Source organism: Acanthaster planci, linkage group LG02 (assembly GCF_054643075.1).
Source record: "Acanthaster planci isolate LZ-2023a linkage group LG02, COTS_SCS, whole genome shotgun sequence".
Lineage (NCBI taxonomy): Eukaryota > Metazoa > Echinodermata > Asteroidea > Valvatida > Acanthasteridae > Acanthaster > Acanthaster planci.
The window spans coordinates 2,995,515-3,013,012 of NC_141778.1; the positions used below are offsets into that span (position 1 = coordinate 2,995,515).

At 37.9% G+C, this 17,498-nt stretch overlaps 1 protein-coding gene across 1 annotated transcript in view; it reads left to right on the forward strand.

The window, feature by feature from the left end:
- The window catches only part of LOC110975312 (uncharacterized), a 94,837-nt gene that overhangs the window by 58,151 nt on the left and 19,188 nt on the right, over nucleotides 1-17,498 (forward strand). Inside the window, exons 59-75 of the mRNA XM_087130063.1 lie at nucleotides 8-124; nucleotides 599-706; nucleotides 2,747-3,094; nucleotides 3,213-3,329; nucleotides 3,799-3,906; nucleotides 5,890-6,237; nucleotides 6,356-6,472; nucleotides 6,942-7,049; nucleotides 9,030-9,377; nucleotides 9,505-9,621; nucleotides 10,097-10,204; nucleotides 12,834-13,181; nucleotides 13,309-13,425; nucleotides 13,898-14,005; nucleotides 15,972-16,313; nucleotides 16,432-16,548; nucleotides 16,910-17,014. Of these exons, the coding sequence (XP_086986189.1) occupies nucleotides 8-124; nucleotides 599-706; nucleotides 2,747-3,094; nucleotides 3,213-3,329; nucleotides 3,799-3,906; nucleotides 5,890-6,237; nucleotides 6,356-6,472; nucleotides 6,942-7,049; nucleotides 9,030-9,377; nucleotides 9,505-9,621; nucleotides 10,097-10,204; nucleotides 12,834-13,181; nucleotides 13,309-13,425; nucleotides 13,898-14,005; nucleotides 15,972-16,313; nucleotides 16,432-16,548; nucleotides 16,910-17,014 (3,081 nt within the window). The remainder of the gene's footprint in view (nucleotides 1-7; nucleotides 125-598; nucleotides 707-2,746; nucleotides 3,095-3,212; nucleotides 3,330-3,798; nucleotides 3,907-5,889; nucleotides 6,238-6,355; nucleotides 6,473-6,941; nucleotides 7,050-9,029; nucleotides 9,378-9,504; nucleotides 9,622-10,096; nucleotides 10,205-12,833; nucleotides 13,182-13,308; nucleotides 13,426-13,897; nucleotides 14,006-15,971; nucleotides 16,314-16,431; nucleotides 16,549-16,909; nucleotides 17,015-17,498) is intronic.

The window sequence follows — 17,498 nt, forward strand, 5'->3', positions numbered from 1 at the left end:
TGTTTAGAAACTTTGACCTGTTCTGTTGATGAATTTGATTGTGGAAATTCCGTTTGCATCAGCGGTCTCTTACAATGTGATAGGAATTATGACTGCATCGATAACAGCGACGAAAATTCCTGTGGTAAATATATTTCGAAAGTATTAACTTAATTGATTACATCACGCAAGAGAGGACTGCATTCCTATTGAATAGACATCCTCATTTTTTTGAATTCGACAACCAGAAAACGTGTCATATATTGTAATTTTGAACATTAAAATGGGCCTGCATATGAGATATTTTTCTTACATGGATTTCGGAAACGCTTTTAATCATTGCTTTAAGAGATAATTGAGTTACTATGTGACGAGTTTTGTCATACGAAGTGGCAAAAACCCGTGGTCGAGTAATATACGAAAATAAAAAAATATACTGGAATTTAAAGGGTAATTTCATTTATCGAAGCAGTACACTGATTTTGCTTCTTTCACTGTATCAAACATTTCCTGCAATGACCCGATAAGCACGAAATTATTACGCAGGAGTTTTATCTTTTTCGAAGATTGCAGTCTATAACCTAGTTAACGGAAGGAGTTGCCTATGTGGTATTTGTAGGTTGTATATTCAACTCGTGTCTGAATAACGGAACATGTCAACCAGTGGGTATGTCTGGCTTCAACTGCGACTGTCCTGCTGGATTCGAAGGCTTCAGGTGTGAAACAGGTAAGCAGATGAACTCTATGTCTAACTATAGCTTGGAAATGCTGTAAAAGAAAACCTCAAATGATTCTTGGCTAAGGAAGAATGTATTGTCAGTCGTTAAAGCTTTGCGGTTCTGTGGATTTTGCCTCTGTGGTTCTGTGGAGTTTGCCTCTGCTCGCTATAGCGAGCGATAGCTACGTTATGTATTTTATTTATGTTAAACTACTGAACATGTGAGCCATCTGGGATGTCTAGAGTTAGTTGCAAATGTCCTTCTGGGGTTCAAGGCACGGTATGTGAAACAGGAATAGCCCAAAAATATTTCAGACTAGCATGTTTTGAAGTATACTGTTGATAATCTGTTTATTATATGAATACATTCTTGCTATGATTTCTATTGTGCCGATGCCGTGGATGATATAATTATGGTCCACACTGACGAGTTTCGTGAAGAGTAGTACGATGTGATAGGTTAACACTCACTCAGATTTGTGGTTGTTGATTGGAGCTGGTTTATTTCAATTTGTGATGAGGAGGGATGACCCAGTCCATAATATAAAATAAACCCTGTCGACGAAATACATATTATTCAAAATAATTTTGGATTGCACACATATTTATTTGATTGAATAAATATCAAGCCTACTACACTATACCTGTCATTACCAGCTGTTGCTAAAATAGAGAAAAGCAAGTCTTACCCTGGTATAACTCTGGCTAATTGTCTCATTACAAGTACATGTAGCTGTTTGGTCGGTGCATGTACATGTAAGTCAGCTGTGGACAACAGAATGAATGTGAAAACAATTACTCTGACAACAGATACAAATATCAACAAAACGCGTCCACTTACACTACACAAAGTAAAGTTGTACTGTGCGCACGAATAAGTAATATATGCACCACCTTACTTAATTTGTGTACAAGAAGAGTACAATGCCCTCGTACAGTACATAAGACGCAACTCACATACTGAATTATAGCCTAGGCCCACTACTAATGCACACGACACATTCATTCAACTTTGGACATTTTGGACCACTCAATACGAAAGCTGTACGCCGAAATCTATAAACACATACCAAATATACAATAGTCACACCAACTAACATCTTCTACGCGTCTTACAAATAATACAATGTCACCTCATGCCTAATTTGAACACGACTTACCCCCCCAAAAATGCAAAAGGTAGCCTGATAGAATGGACTGATTTATCGTTCTGCTAGTAGTGTGACGCACTAAAAAGAGAGGACAAGACCATGTGCGTGCTCTTCTGAGTTGACACACAACCCCTCAAGATTCGTCAAAGATATTTAGGCCTGCAATAAACAACACTATTTCTGACTAAATGAATGGTAGAAGCATAAAGGCAAAATAAATTAATAATTCTACTGATTTCACTCTTTAGAACTCGAGATTTAACCAAAATTATTCTCACTTTGGCTCAATAAGGGATATTTTACCGAGGGGAGTAAGAGCCCTAAAAAGTAGACACAAGAGCAGTCGCATAGATCATGCTCCTCACGAATAATGAATTGTCTCGGGCTCAACGGAGAGTTCACATCCATACGCTATCATTAAATTGAATATCGCACTGCCCGAAAAATATATTGATGCCTTGGTACTACAAACGCCTCATCATTACTCTCAACATGTTTACAAAATGACAGGAGAACGAGTTAGCAAAAGCATTTTAGCTGTTTTAAAACAGTTTTTCACTGCGGCACGCGTAATACTATTTGGTAAAGAATTTTGGCGAAAGGATCTGTGCCACAATGGTTTACTTAAACAACTGGTTAGGAAATACAAAGCAAGAAACTCCAGCTATCTTAAAAAGAACACATCTCAGAATGTCTGTAGATGAATTGCTCTAAAAAATCATAAGACGAATCATGATGACAATGCAAAAATTCTTTTAAATGGAATGATTTGTTTCATTATTAAACCGATTATAAACTTGACACCTGATTAACTTATCAATTCGCACGCACTGAATACCAGGAGGGTTTTAAACAACCAAGCTGTACACTATTTTCTTGTATGCGTATACATTTATAGCAAATATGAACATCTCTCTCGGGACCAGCGAAACCGTTGAAGTCAGGTCGCCAGGTTACCCGGGCAGCTTTCCAAGAGGAGTATATATCAACTGGATCATCAGGACGGAGGAAGACAGGAAGATTCTCGTTTCGTTTGGCAATCTCACCACTGAGTACTACGACAATTGGAGGATCGGGAATGGAGATGTTATCAGTCAGTCTACCCTTCTGTCGTGGAGATACCGACGGCGTCAACTACCGGTTCTCCTTTCAAATGGAAGTGCCATCTGGATTTCGTTTTTGTTTTCTTCGTCCTATCAAACAAGACAAGGATTTTCCTTTGTTGCGTCTTCTGTGCCATCCGCGGGTATGAGAAACAGAGAACCTTGACTGAATTAATGCGTTTGTTTTATTGCCATCTCTTTACAGCGTGCCTAAGAACTGATAACATTTTCAAATATCTAAATATCGTCTTTTTCTTGTAGAAACACTGACTTGTTCTGGTGATAAATTCGATTGTGGAAATTCTGTTTGCATCAGCGGTCTCTTAAAATGTGACAGGACTTATGACTGCATCGATAACAGAGACGAAGATTCCTGTGGTAAATATATTTCAAAAGTATCAACTTAATAGGTTGCAGCACGCAAGAGAGGACTGTATTCTTATGTAACACATTCTTTTTTTTAATTTGATAACCAGCAAACCAAATATTTTAATTTTAAGCGTTGAAATGGGCTTGTATATGTGATATTTTTTCTTACACGGATTTTGAAAACGCTTTTAATGATTGCTTTGAGAGAAAACTGAGTTGCTCTATGACGAGTTTTGTCATAAAAAGAGGCCAAAAACTCATTATCAAGTAACATGCGATAATAAAAAATATGCCGGAATTTAAAGGGTCATTTCATTTATCGACGCAGTTCATCGACTTTGCTTCTTTTACTCTATCAAACATTTCCCTTCAATTACCCTGATAAGCACGGAAAAAAATTCAGCACGAATCTTATCATTTTGAAGATTGCAGGCAATTACCTGATTAACGGAAGGAGTTGCCTATGTGGTGTTTGTAGGTTGTGTATTCAACTCGTGTCTGAATAACGGAACATGTCAACCAGTGGGTAGGTCTGGCTTCAACTGCGAATGTCCTGCTGAATTTGAAGGTTTAAGGTGTGAAACAGGTAAGCAGATGAACTCTATATCTAGCTGAAGCTTGGAAATGCTGTATGTATAAGTCGTTAAAGCTTTGTGGTTCTATGGAGTTTGCCTCTGTGGTTCTGTGGAATTTGCCTATGCTCGCTATAGTGAGCGATAGCTAGGTTATGTATTTTATTTATGCTTGAACAACTGAACATGTGAGCCATTTGGGAGATCTAGAGTTAGTTGCAAAGTTCCTTCTGGGGTCCAAGGCACGTTACGTGAAACAGGAATAGCCCGAAAATATTTCAGACTAGCATGTTTTGAAGTATACAGTAGATAATCTGTTTATTATATGAACACATTCTTGCTATGATTTCTATTGTGCCGATGCCGTGGATGATATAATTATGGTCCACACTGACGAGTCTCGTGAAGAGTAGTACGATGTGATAGGTTGACACTCACTCAGATTGGTGGTTGTTGATTGGAGCTGATTTATTTCAATTTGTGATGAGGAGGGATGACCCAGTCCATAATATAAAATAAACCCTGTCGACGAAATACATTTCACTCAAAATAATTTTGGATTGCATACCAATTTATTTGATTGAATAAATATCAAGCCTACTACACAATACGTGTCATTACCAGCTGTTGCTAAAATAGAGAAAAGCAAGTCTTACCCTGGTATAACTCTGGCTAATTGTCTCATTACAAGTACATGTAGCTGTTTGGTCGGTGCATGTACATGTAAGTCAGCTGTGGACAACAGAATGAATGTGAAAACAATTACTCTGACAACAGATACAAATATCGACAAAACGCGTCCACTTACACTGCACAAAGTAAAGTTGTACTGTGCGCACGAATAAGTAATACTTGCACCACCTTACTTAATTTGTGTACAAGAAGAGTACAATGCCCTCGTACAGTACATAAGACACAACACACATACTGAATTATAGCCTAGGCCTACCACTAATGTACACGACACGTTCATTCAACTTTGGACATTTTGGACCATTCAATACCAAAGCTGCACGCCGAAATCTATAAACACATACCAAATATACAATAGTCACACCAACTAACATCTTCTACGCGTCTTACAAATAATACAATGTCACCTCATGCCTAATTTGAACACGACTTACCCCCCCCCAATGCAAAAGGTAGCCTGATAGAATGGACTGATTTATCGTTCTGCTAGTAGTGTGACGCACTAAAAAGAGAGGACAAGACCATGTGCGTGCTCTTCTGAGTTGACGCAGAACCCTTCATGATTCGTCAAAGATATTTAGGCCTGCAATAAACAACACTATTTCTGACTATATGAATGGTAGAAGCATAAAGGCAAAATAAATTAATAATTCTACCGATTTCACTCTTTAGAACTCGAGATTTAACCAAAATTATTCTCACTTTGGTTCAAAAAGGGACATTTTACCAAGGGGAGTAAGAACCCTGGAAGGAAGGCGCAAGGAAAGTCGCATAGATCATGCTCCTCGCGAATAATGAATTGTCTCGGGTTCAACGGAAAGTTCACATCCATACGCTATCATTAAATTGAATATCGCACTGCCCGGAAAAATATATCGATATCCTGTTACTACACACGCCTTATCATTATTCTTACCATGTTACAAAATGATAGGAGAACGAGTTAGCAAAAATATTTTAGCTGCTTAAACACTTTTCAGTGCGGCACGCGTAATACTATTTGGTAAAGAATTTTGGAGACAGGATCAGTGCCATCATGGCTTACTTCTACAACTCGTTAGGAAATATAAAGCAAGAAACTCACAGCTATCTTAGAAAGAACACATCTCAGAATGTCTGTAGATGAATTGCTCTAAAAAAAATCATTAGACGAATCATGATGACAATGGAATGATTTGTTTCATTATTAAACCGATTATAAACTTGATACCTGATTAACTTATCAATGAGCACGCACTGAATACCTGGAGAGTTTTAAACAACCAGGCTGTACACTATTTTCTTGTATGGTATACATTTTATAGCAAAAATGAACATCTCACTCGGGACCAGCGAAACCGTTGAAGTCAGGTCGCCAGGTTACCCGGGCAGCTTTCCAAGAGGAGTATATATCCACTGGATCATCAGGACGGAGGAAGACAGGAAGATTCTCATTTCGTTTGGCAATCTCACCACTGAGTACTACGACAATTGGAGGATCGGGAATGGAGATGTTATCAGTCAGTCTACCCTTCTGTCGTGGAGATACCGACGGCGTCAACTACCGGTTCTCCTTTCAAATGGAAGTGCCATCTGGATTTCGTTTTTGTTTTCTTCGTCCTATCAAACAAGACAAGGATTTTCCTTTGTTGCGTCTTCTGTGCCATCCGCAGGTATGAGAAACAGAGAACCTTGACTGAATTAATGCGTTTGTTTTATTGCCATCTCTTTACAGTGTGCCTAAGAACTGATAACATTTTCAAATATCTGAATATCGTCTTTTTCTTGTAGAAACACTGACTTGTTCTGGTGATAAATTCGATTGTGGAAATTCTGTTTGCATCAGCGGTCTCTTAAAATGTGACAGGACTTATGACTGCATCGATAACAGAGACGAAGATTCCTGTGGTAAATATATTTCAAAAGTATCAACTTAATAGGTTGCAGCACGCAAGAGAGGACTGTATTCTTATGTAACACATTCTTTTTTTTAATTTGATAACCAGCAAACCAAATATTTTAATTTTAAGCGTTGAAATGGGCTTGTATATGTGATATTTTTTCTTACACGGATTTTGAAAACGCTTTTAATGATTGCTTTGAGAGAAAACTGAGTTGCTCTATGACGAGTTTTGTCATAAAAAGAGGCCAAAAACTCATTATCAAGTAACATGCGATAATAAAAAATATGCCGGAATTTAAAGGGTCATTTCATTTATCGACGCAGTTCATCGACTTTGCTTCTTTTACTCTATCAAACATTTCCCTTCAATTACCCTGATAAGCACGGAAAAAAATTCAGCACGAATCTTATCATTTTGAAGATTGCAGGCAATTACCTGATTAACGGAAGGAGTTGCCTATGTGGTGTTTGTAGGTTGTGTATTCAACTCGTGTCTGAATAACGGAACATGTCAACCAGTGGGTAGGTCTGGCTTCAACTGCGAATGTCCTGCTGAATTTGAAGGTTTAAGGTGTGAAACAGGTAAGCAGATGAACTCTATATCTAACTGAAGCTTGCAAATGCTGTATGTATAAGTCGTTAAAGCTTTGTGTTTCTATGGAGTTTGCCTCTGTGGTTCTGTGGAATTTGCCTATGCTCGCTATAGTGAGCGATAGCTAGGTTATGTATTTTATTTATGCTTGAACAACTGAACATGTGAGCCATTTGGGAGATCTAGAGTTAGTTGCAAAGTTCCTTCTGGGGTCCAAGGCACGTTACGTGAAACAGGAATAGCCCGAAAATATTTCAGACTAGCACGTTTTGAAGTATACAGTAGATAATCTGTTTATTATATGAACACATTCTTGCTATGATTTCTATTGTGCCGATGCCGTGGATGATATAATTATGGTCCACACTGACGAGTCTCGTAAAGAGTAGTACGATGTGATAGGTTAACACTCACTCAGATTGGTGGTTGTTGATTGGAGCTGGTTTATTTCAATTTGTGATGAGGAGGGATTACCCAGTCCATAATATAAAATAAACCCTGTCGACGAAATACATTTCACTCAAAATAATTTTGGATTGCATACCAATTTATTTGATTGAATAAATATCAAGCCTACTACACAATACGTGTCATTACCAGCTGTTGCTAAAATAGAGAAAAGCAAGTCTTACCCTGGTATAACTCTGGCTAATTGTCTCATTACAAGTACATGTAGCTGTTTGGTCGGTGCATGTACATGTAAGTCAGCTGTGGACAACAGAATGAATGTGAAAACAATTACTCTGACAACAGATACAAATATCAACAAAACGCGTCCACTTACACTGCACAAAGTAAAGTTGTACTGTGCGCACGAATAAGTAATACTTGCACCACCTTACTTAATTTGTGTACAAGAAGAGTACAATGCCCTCGTACAGTACATAAGACACAACACACATACTGAATTATAGCCTAGGCCTACCACTAATGTACACGACACGTTCATTCAACTTTGGACATTTTGGACCATTCAATACCAAAGCTGCACGCCGAAATCTATAAACACATACCAAATATACAATAGTCACACCAACTAACATCTTCTACGCGTCTTACAAATAATACAATGTCACCTCATGCCTAATTTGAACACGACTTACCCCCCCCAATGCAAAAGGTAGCCTGATAGAATGGACTGATTTATCGTTCTGCTAGTAGTGTGACGCACTAAAAACAGAGGACAAGACCATGTGCGTGCTCTTCTGAGTTGACGCAGAACCCTTCATGATTCGTCAAAGATATTTAGGCCTGCAATAAACAACACTATTTCTTACTATATGAATGGTAGAAGCATAAAGGCAAAATAAATTAATAATTCTACCGATTTCACTCTTTAGAACTCGAGATTTAACCAAAATTATTCTCACTTTGGTTCAAAAAGGGACATTTTACCAAGGGGAGTAAGAACCCTGAAAGGAAGGCGCAAGGAAAGTCGCATAGATCATGCTCCTCGCGAATAATGAATTGTCTCGGGTTCAACGGAAAGTTCACATCCATACGCTATCATTAAATTGAATATCGCACTGCCCGAAAAATATATCGATATCCTGTTACTACACACGCCTTATCATTACTCTTACCATGTTACAAAATGATAGGAGAACGAGTTAGCAAAAATATTTTAGCTGCTTAAACACTTTTTCAGTGCGGCACGCGTAATACTATTTGGTAAAGAATTTTGCAGACAGGATCAGTGCCATCATGGCTTACTTCTACAACTCGTTAGGAAATATAAAGCAAGAAACTCACAGCTATCTTAGAAAGAACACATCTCAGAATGTCTGTAGATGAATTGCTCTAAAAAATCATTAGACGAATCATGATGACAATGGAATGATTTGTTTCATTATTAAACCGATTATAAACTTGATACCTGATTAACTTATCAATGCGCACACACTGAATACCTGGAGAGTTTTAAACAACCAAGCTGTACACTATTTTCTTGTATGGTATACATTTTATAGCAAAAATGAACATCTCACTCGGGACCAGCGAAACCGTTGAAGTCAGGTCGCCAGGTTACCCGGGCAGTTTCCCAAGAGGAGTATATATCCACTGGATCATCAGGACGGAGGAAGACAGGAAGATTCTCATTTCGTTTGGCAATCTCACCACTGAGTACTACGACAATTGGAGGATCGGGAATGGAGATGTTATCAGTCAGTCTACCCTTCTGTCATGGACATACCGTCGGAGTCAACTACCAGTTCTTCTTTCGAATGGAAATGCCATCTGGATTTCCTTTTCGTTTTTGTCCTCTTATCGAACAAGAGAAGGATTTTCCTTTGTTGCGTCTTCTGTGCCATCCACAGGTATAGGAAACTGAGAACCGTGATATAAAGTAACAGTTTTGTTATAAAAACGTTTTATTTGCCGCATGGCCAATGATTCCAATGCATAAATTCTATTTAAATTTTTGAACCCATATTCTTTGTTTAGAAACTTTTACCTGTTCTGTTGATGAATTCGATTGTGGAAATTCCGTTTGCATCAGCGGTCTCTTACAATGTGATAGGAGTTATGACTGCATCGATAACAGCGATGAAAATTCCTGTGGTAAATATATTTCGATAGTATTTACTTAATTGATTACATCACGCAAGAGAGGACTGCATTCCTATTGAATGGACATCCTCATTTTTTGAATTCGACAACCAGAAAACGTGTCACTTATTGTAATTTTAAACATTAAAATGGGCCTGCATATGAGGTATTTTTTTAACGTGGATATTGATAACGCTTTTAATGATTGCTTTAAGAGAAAACTGAGTTGCTCTGTGACGAGTTTTGTCATACAAAGTGGCCAAAAACCCGTTATCAAGTAATATACGAAAATAAAAAAATTATGCCAGAATTTAAAGGGTAATTTCATTTATCGAAGCAGTACGCTGATTTTGCTTCTTTTACTGTATCAAATATTTCCTGCAATGACCCGAGTAGCACGAAATTATTACGCAGGAATTTCATCTTTTTCGAAGATTGCAGTCTATAACCTAGTTAACGGAAGGAGTTGCCTATGTGGTATTTGTAGGTTGTATATTCAACTCGTGTCTGAATAACGGAACGTGTCAACCAGTGGGTAGGTCTGGCTTCAACTGCGAATGTCCTGCTGAATTTGAAGGTTTAAGGTGTGAAACAGGTAAGCAGATGAACTCTATATCTAACTGAAGCTTGCAAATGCTGTATGTATAAGTCGTTAAAGCTTTGTGGTTCTATGGAGTTTGCCTCTGTGGTTCTGTGGAATTTGCCTATGCTCGCTATAGAGAGCGATAGCTAGGTTATGTATTTTATTTATGCTTGAACAACTGAACATGTGAGCCATTTGGGAGGTCTAGAGTTAGTTGCAAATGTCCTTCTGGGGTCCAAGGCACGTTACGTGAAACAGGAATAGCCCGAAAATATTTCAGACTAGCACGTTTTGAAGTATTCAGTAGATAATCTGTTTATTATATGAACACATTCTTGCTATGTTTTCTATTGTGCCGATGCCGTGGATGATATAATTATGGTCCACACTGACGAGTCTCGTGAAGAGTAGTACGATGTGATAGGTTAACACTCACTCAGATTGGTGGTTGTTGGTTGGAGCTGGTTTATTTCAATTTGTGATAGGGAGGGATGACCCAGTCCATAATATAAAATAAACCCTGTCGACGAAATACATTTCACTCAAAATAATTTTGGATTGCATACCAATTTATTTGATTGAATAAATATCAAGCCTACTACACTATACGTGTCATTACCAGCTGTTGCTAAAATAGAGAAAAGCAAGTCTTACCCTGGTATAACTCTATATCTAACCAAAGCTTGGAAATGCTGTAAAAGATAATTTCAAAGGACTCTTGGCTAAGGAAGAATGTAACGTCAGTCGTTCAAGCTTCGTGGTTCTGTGGAGTTTGCCTCTGCTCGCTATAGCGAGCGATAACTCCGTTATGTATTTTATTTATGGTTAAAATACTGAATATGTGGGCCATTTGGGAGGTCTGGAGTTAGTTGTAAATGTCCTTCTGGGGTTAAAGGCATGGTATTTGAAGCAGGACCAGCTCAAAAATATGTCAGACTAGCATGTTTTGAAGTATACAGTCGATAATCTGTTTATTATATGAACACATTCTTGCTATGTTTTCTATTGTGCCGATGCCGTGGATGATATAACTATGGTCCACACTCGTCAAGAGTAGTACAGTGTGATAAGTTGACACTCACTCAGATTGGTGGTTCTTGATCGGAGCTGGTTTATTTCAATTTGTGATGAGGAGGGATGACCCAATCCATAATATAGAATAAGCCCTGTCGACGAAATACATTTCATTCAAAATAATTTGAGATTACCCAGAAATTCATTTGATTGAATAAATATCAAGCCTACTACACAATACGTGTCATTACGAGCTGTTGCTAAAATAGAGAAAAACAAGTCTTAGCCTGGTATAACTCTGGCTAATTGTCTCATTCCAAGTACATGTAGCTGTTTGGTCGGTGCATGTACATGTAAGTCAGCTGTGGACAACAGAATGAATGTGAAAACAATTACTCTGACAACAGATACAAATATCAACAAAACGCGTCCACTTACACTACACAAAGTAAAGTTGTACTGTGCGCACGAATAAGTAATACATGCACCACCTTACTTAATTTGTGTACTGTAGAGTACAATGCCCTCGTACAGTACATAAGACACAACACACATACTGAATTATAGCCTAGGCCTACCACTAATGTACACGACACGTTCATTCAACTTTGGACATTTTGGACCATTCAATACCAAAGCTGCACGCCGAAATCTATAAACACATACCAAATATACAATAGTCACACCAACTAACATCTTCTACGCGTCTTACAAATAATACAATGTCACCTCATGCCTAATTTGAACACGACTTACCCCCCCCCCAATGCAAAAGGTAGCCTGATAGAATGGACTTATTTATAGTTCTGCTAGTAGTGTGACGCACTAAAAAGAGAGGACAAGACCATGTGCGTGCTCTTCTGAGTTGACGCATAACCCTTCATGATTCGTCAAAGATATTTAGGCCTGCAATAAACAACACTATTTCTGACTATATGAATGGTAGAAGCATAAAGGCAAAAAAAATTAGTAATTCTACCGATTCCACTCTTTAGAACTCGAGATTTAACCAAAATTATTCTCACTTTGGTTCAAAAAGGGACATTTTACCAAGGGGAGTAAGAACCCTGGAAGGAAGGCGCAAGGAGAGTCGCATAGATCATGCTCCTCGCGAATAATGAATTGTCTCGGGTTCAACGGAAAGTTCACATCCATACGCTATCATTAAATTGAATATCGCACTGCCCGGAAAAATATATCGATATCCTGTTACTACACACGCCTTATCATTACTCTTACCATGTTACAAAATGATAGGAGAACGAGTTAGCAAAAATATTTTACCTGCTTAAACACTTTTTCAGTGCGGCACGCGTAATACTATTTGGTAAAGAATTTTGGAGACAGGATCAGTGCCATCATGGCTTACTTCTACAACTCGTTAGGAAATATAAAGCAAGAAACTCACAGCTATCTTAGAAAGAACACATCTCAGAATGTCTGTAGATGAATTGCTCTAAAAAAATCATTAGACGAATCATGATGACAATGGAATGATTTGTTTCATTATTAAACCGATTATAAACTTGATACCTGATTAACTTATCAATGCGCACGCACTGAATACCTGGAGGGTTTTAAACAACTAAGCTGTACACTATTTTCTTGTATGGTATACATTTTATAGCAAAAATGAACATCTCACTCGGGACCAGCGAAACCGTTGAAGTCAGGTCGCCAGGTTACCCGGGCAGTTTCCCAAGAGGAGTATATATCCACTGGATCATCAGGACGGAGGAAGACAGGAAGATTCTCGTTTCGTTTGGCAATCTCACCACTGAGTACTACGACAATTGGAGGATCGGGAATGGAGATGTTATCAGTCAGTCTACCCTTCTGTCATGGACATACCGTCGGAGTCAACTACCAATTCTTCTTTCGAATGGAAATGCCATCTGGATTTCCTTTTCGTTTTCGTCCTCTTATCGAACAAGAGAAGGATTTTCCTTTGTTGCGTCTTCTGTGCCATCCACAGGTATAGGAAACTGAGAACCGTGATATAAAGTAACAGTTTTGTTATAAAAACGTTTTATTTGCCGCATGGCCAATGATTCCAATGCATAAATTCTATTTAAATTTTTGAACCCATATTCTTTGTTTAGAAACTTTTACCTGTTCTGTTGATGAATTCGATTGTGGAAATTCCGTTTGCATCAGCGGTCTCTTACAATGTGATAGGAATTATGACTGCATCGATAACAGCGATGAAAATTCCTGTGGTAAATATATTTCGATAGTATTTACTTAATTGATTACATCACGCAAGAAAAGACTGTATTTCTATGGGAAACATCTCCTTTTTTGAATTTGATAACCAGAAAACGTGTCACTTATTGTAATTTTAAACATTAAAATGGGCCTGCATATGAGGTATTTTTTTAACGTGGATATTGATAACGCTTTTAATGATTGCTTTAAGAGAAAACTGAGTTGCTCTGTGACGAGTTTTGTCATACAAAGTGGCCAAAAACCCGTTATCAAGTAATATACGAAAATAAAAAAATTATGCCGGAATTTAAAGGGTAATTTCATTTATCGAAGCAGTACGCTGATTTTGCTTCTTTTACTGTATCAAACATTTCCTGCAATGACCCGAGTAGCACGAAATTATTACGCAGGAATTTCATCTTTTTCGAAGATTGCAGTCTATAACCTAGTTAACGGAAGGAGTTGCCTATGTGGTATTTGTAGGTTGTATATTCAACTCGTGTCTGAATAACGGAACGTGTCAACCAGTGGGTAGGTCTGGCTTCAACTGCGAATGTCCTGCTGGATTCGAAGGATTCAGGTGTGAAACAGGTAAGCAGATGAACTCTATATCTAACCAAAGCTTGGAAATGCTGTAAAAGATAATCTCAAAGGATTCTTGGCTAAGGAAGAATGTAACGTCAGTCGTTCAAGCTTCGTGGTTCTGTGGAGTTTGCCTCTGCTCGCTATAGCGAGCGATAACTACGTTATGTATTTTATTTATGGTTAAAATACTGAATATGTGGGCCATTTGGGAGGTCTGGAGTTAGTTGTAAATGTCCTTGTGGGGTTAAAGGCATGGTATTTGAAGCAGGACCAGCTCAAAAATATGTCAGACTAGCATGTTTTGAAGTATACAGTCGATAATCTGTTTATTATATGAACACATTCTTGCTATGTTTTCTATTGTGCCGATGCCGTGGATGATATAACTATGGTCCACACTCGTCAAGAGTAGTACAGTGTGATAAGTTGACACTCACTCGGATTGGTGGTTCTTGATCGGAGCTGGTTTATTTCAATTTGTGATGAGGAGGGATGACCCAATCCATAATATAGAATAAGCCCTGTCGACGAAATACATTTCATTCAAAATAATTTGAGATTACCCAGAAATTCATTTGATTGAATAAATATCAAGCCTACTACACAATACGTGTCATTACCAGCTGTTGCTAAAATAGAGAAAAACAAGTCTTAGCCTGGTATAACTCTGGCTAATTGTCTCATTCCAAGTACATGTAGCTGTTTGGTCGGTGCATGTACATGTAAGTCAGCTGTGGAAAACAAAATGAACGTGAAAACAATGACTATGACAACAGATAAAAATATCAACAAAACGCGTCCACTTACACTACACAAAGTAAAGTTGTACTGTGCGCACGAATAAGTAATACATGCACCACCTTACTTAATTTGTGTACTGTAGAGTACAATGCCCTTGTACAGTACATAAGACACAACACACATACTGAATTATAGCCTAGGCCTACCACTAATGTACACGACACGTTCATTTATCTTTGGACATTTTTGACCACTTAATACGAAAGGTACACGCCAAAATCTATGAACACATACCAAATATACAATAGTGACACCAATTAACATCTTCTATGCGTCTTACAGTGACACATCATGCCATATTTGAACACGACTTACCTCCAAAATTGCAAAACGTTGCCTGAAAGAATACACTGATTTATCGTTCTGTCAGTGGTGTGACGCACTGAAAAGAGAGGACAAGACCATGTGCGTGCTCTTCTGAGTTGACACACAACCCCTCATGATTCGTCAAAGATATTTAGGCCTACAATAAACAACACTATTGCTGACTATATGAATGGTAGAAGCATAAAGGCAAAATAAATTAATAATTCTACTGATTTCACTATTTAGAACTCGAGATTTAACCAAAAGTATTCTCACTTTGGTTCAAAAAGGGATATTTTACCAAGGGGGGTAAGAACCCTAAAAAGAAGACGCAAGAACAGTCGGATAGATCAAGCTCTTCACGAATAATGAAATGTCTTGGGCTGAACAGAAAGTTTACATCCCTATTATTAATTTGAATATCGGATTGCCCGAAATATATATCGATATCCTGTACACACGCCTTATCATTACTCTTACCATGTTACAAAATGACAGGAGAACGAGTTAGCAAAAACATTTTAGCTGCTTTAAAATATTTTTTTTTCAGTGCGGCACGCGTAATACTATTTGGTAAAGAATATTGACGACAGGATCAGTGCCACAATGGCTTACTTCTACAACTCGTTAGGAAATATAAAGCATGAAACTCACAGCTGTCTTATAAAGAACACATCTCGGGATACCCTTAGATTAATTGCTCCCATAAAACCATTAATCGTTTATTAAATGCAAAGTCTTGTTTCATTATTAAACCGATTGTAAACTTTGTACCTGATTAGCTTGTCAATACGCACGCACTGAATACCAAGACAGTTTAAACAGCCCAGCTGTACACTATTTCTTGTATGGTATACATTTATAGCAAATATGAACATCTCTCTCGGGGCAAGCGAAACCGTTGAAGTCAGATCGCCAGGTTACCCGGGCAGTTTCCCAAGAGGAGTATATATCCACTGGATCATCAGGACGGAGGAAGACAGGAAGATTCTCGTTTCGTTTGGCAATCTCACCACTGATTACTATGACAACTGGAGGATTGGGAATGGAGATGTTATCAGTCAGTCTACCCTTCTGTCGTGGAGATACCGACGGCGTGAACTACCGGTTCTCCTTTCAAATGGAAGTGCCATCTGGATTTCGTTTTCTTCGTCCTATCAAACAAGAGCAGGATTTTCCTTTGTCGCGTCTTCTGTGCCATCCACAGGTATGAAAAACAGAGAACCTTGACTGAATTAATGCGTTTGTTTTATTGCCATCTCTTTACAGTGTACCTAAGAACTGATAACATATTCAAATATCTGAATATCGTCTTTTTCTTGTAGAAACACTGACTTGTTCTGGTGATAAATTTGATTGTGGAAATTATGTTTGCATCAGCGGTCTCTTACAATGTGACAAGAATTATGACTGCATCGATAACAGAGACGAAAATTCCTGTGGTAAATATATTTATATTTGCTATCTTGTTACATCAAAATGGTTTCAAATATGTGAAATTGAAAACTGCATGGCCGTTATCAATAATAACACTTTTACTCTTTTGGTAAGGGGCTAATACAGAATTTATAAAAACTGGGGAAAAAAAGCAATGATGCAACAGAATGCCCTACTTTTATATCAATACGTTTGCTCATGCAGGCTTATTCCTTGCACTATCGTAGTTATGGCACTTTCTAAACCTGTGTGAAATTAGATTCCAGTGTCAAGGTTTGTCTCCCTTGTCCCGGTTGCAAAGTTAACCTGGCTAAACAACTGATTGAAAAATGCTATCGGTAATGAAAATGGACGTTTTCCGTATAGGCTGTGATTCTGTCACCTGTCTGAACAACGGAACCTGTTCAGATTACAACGGATATTTCTCGTGCAGCTGTTCTGAAGGCTTCAGAGGAAGATTCTGCGAAAAAGGTAAATAAAATCCTTGTGACAACTGACTGTTGCAATACATAGGTAAATGAAACATGAACATGTATTTTTCCTTATGAAGAAAAGTGTATCACGAACAATATATGCTCTTTGCTAAGCGTTTCCTTACTGATATTTCGTAAAAATGGTTGTACATAATTTGTTTGGGGTATTTCTAAAGAGCTCTTAGGTTGAACGTTGATGGAATGTGTGATTTTAGCACATTGTGTAAAAGTATAGAAAGAGGTTATATGTTAGGTATACAAAAGTTTGTAAAGGGTACATGCATGTTTAGCATTATTTGCTGATGGAGACAGGCACTCCAAAGTCTCACAAAATAACCTGCAGCATTTATATTAACGGAAATTATTTGGAATTAAAATTCAGAGCAGATGTACTTGTCCCCATTTGTCCAATTCTAGGCCCCCCAAATCTGTTAATTGAATGAGGAGGATGCTTGATTTTCCTAGTTGATAAATAAAATAAA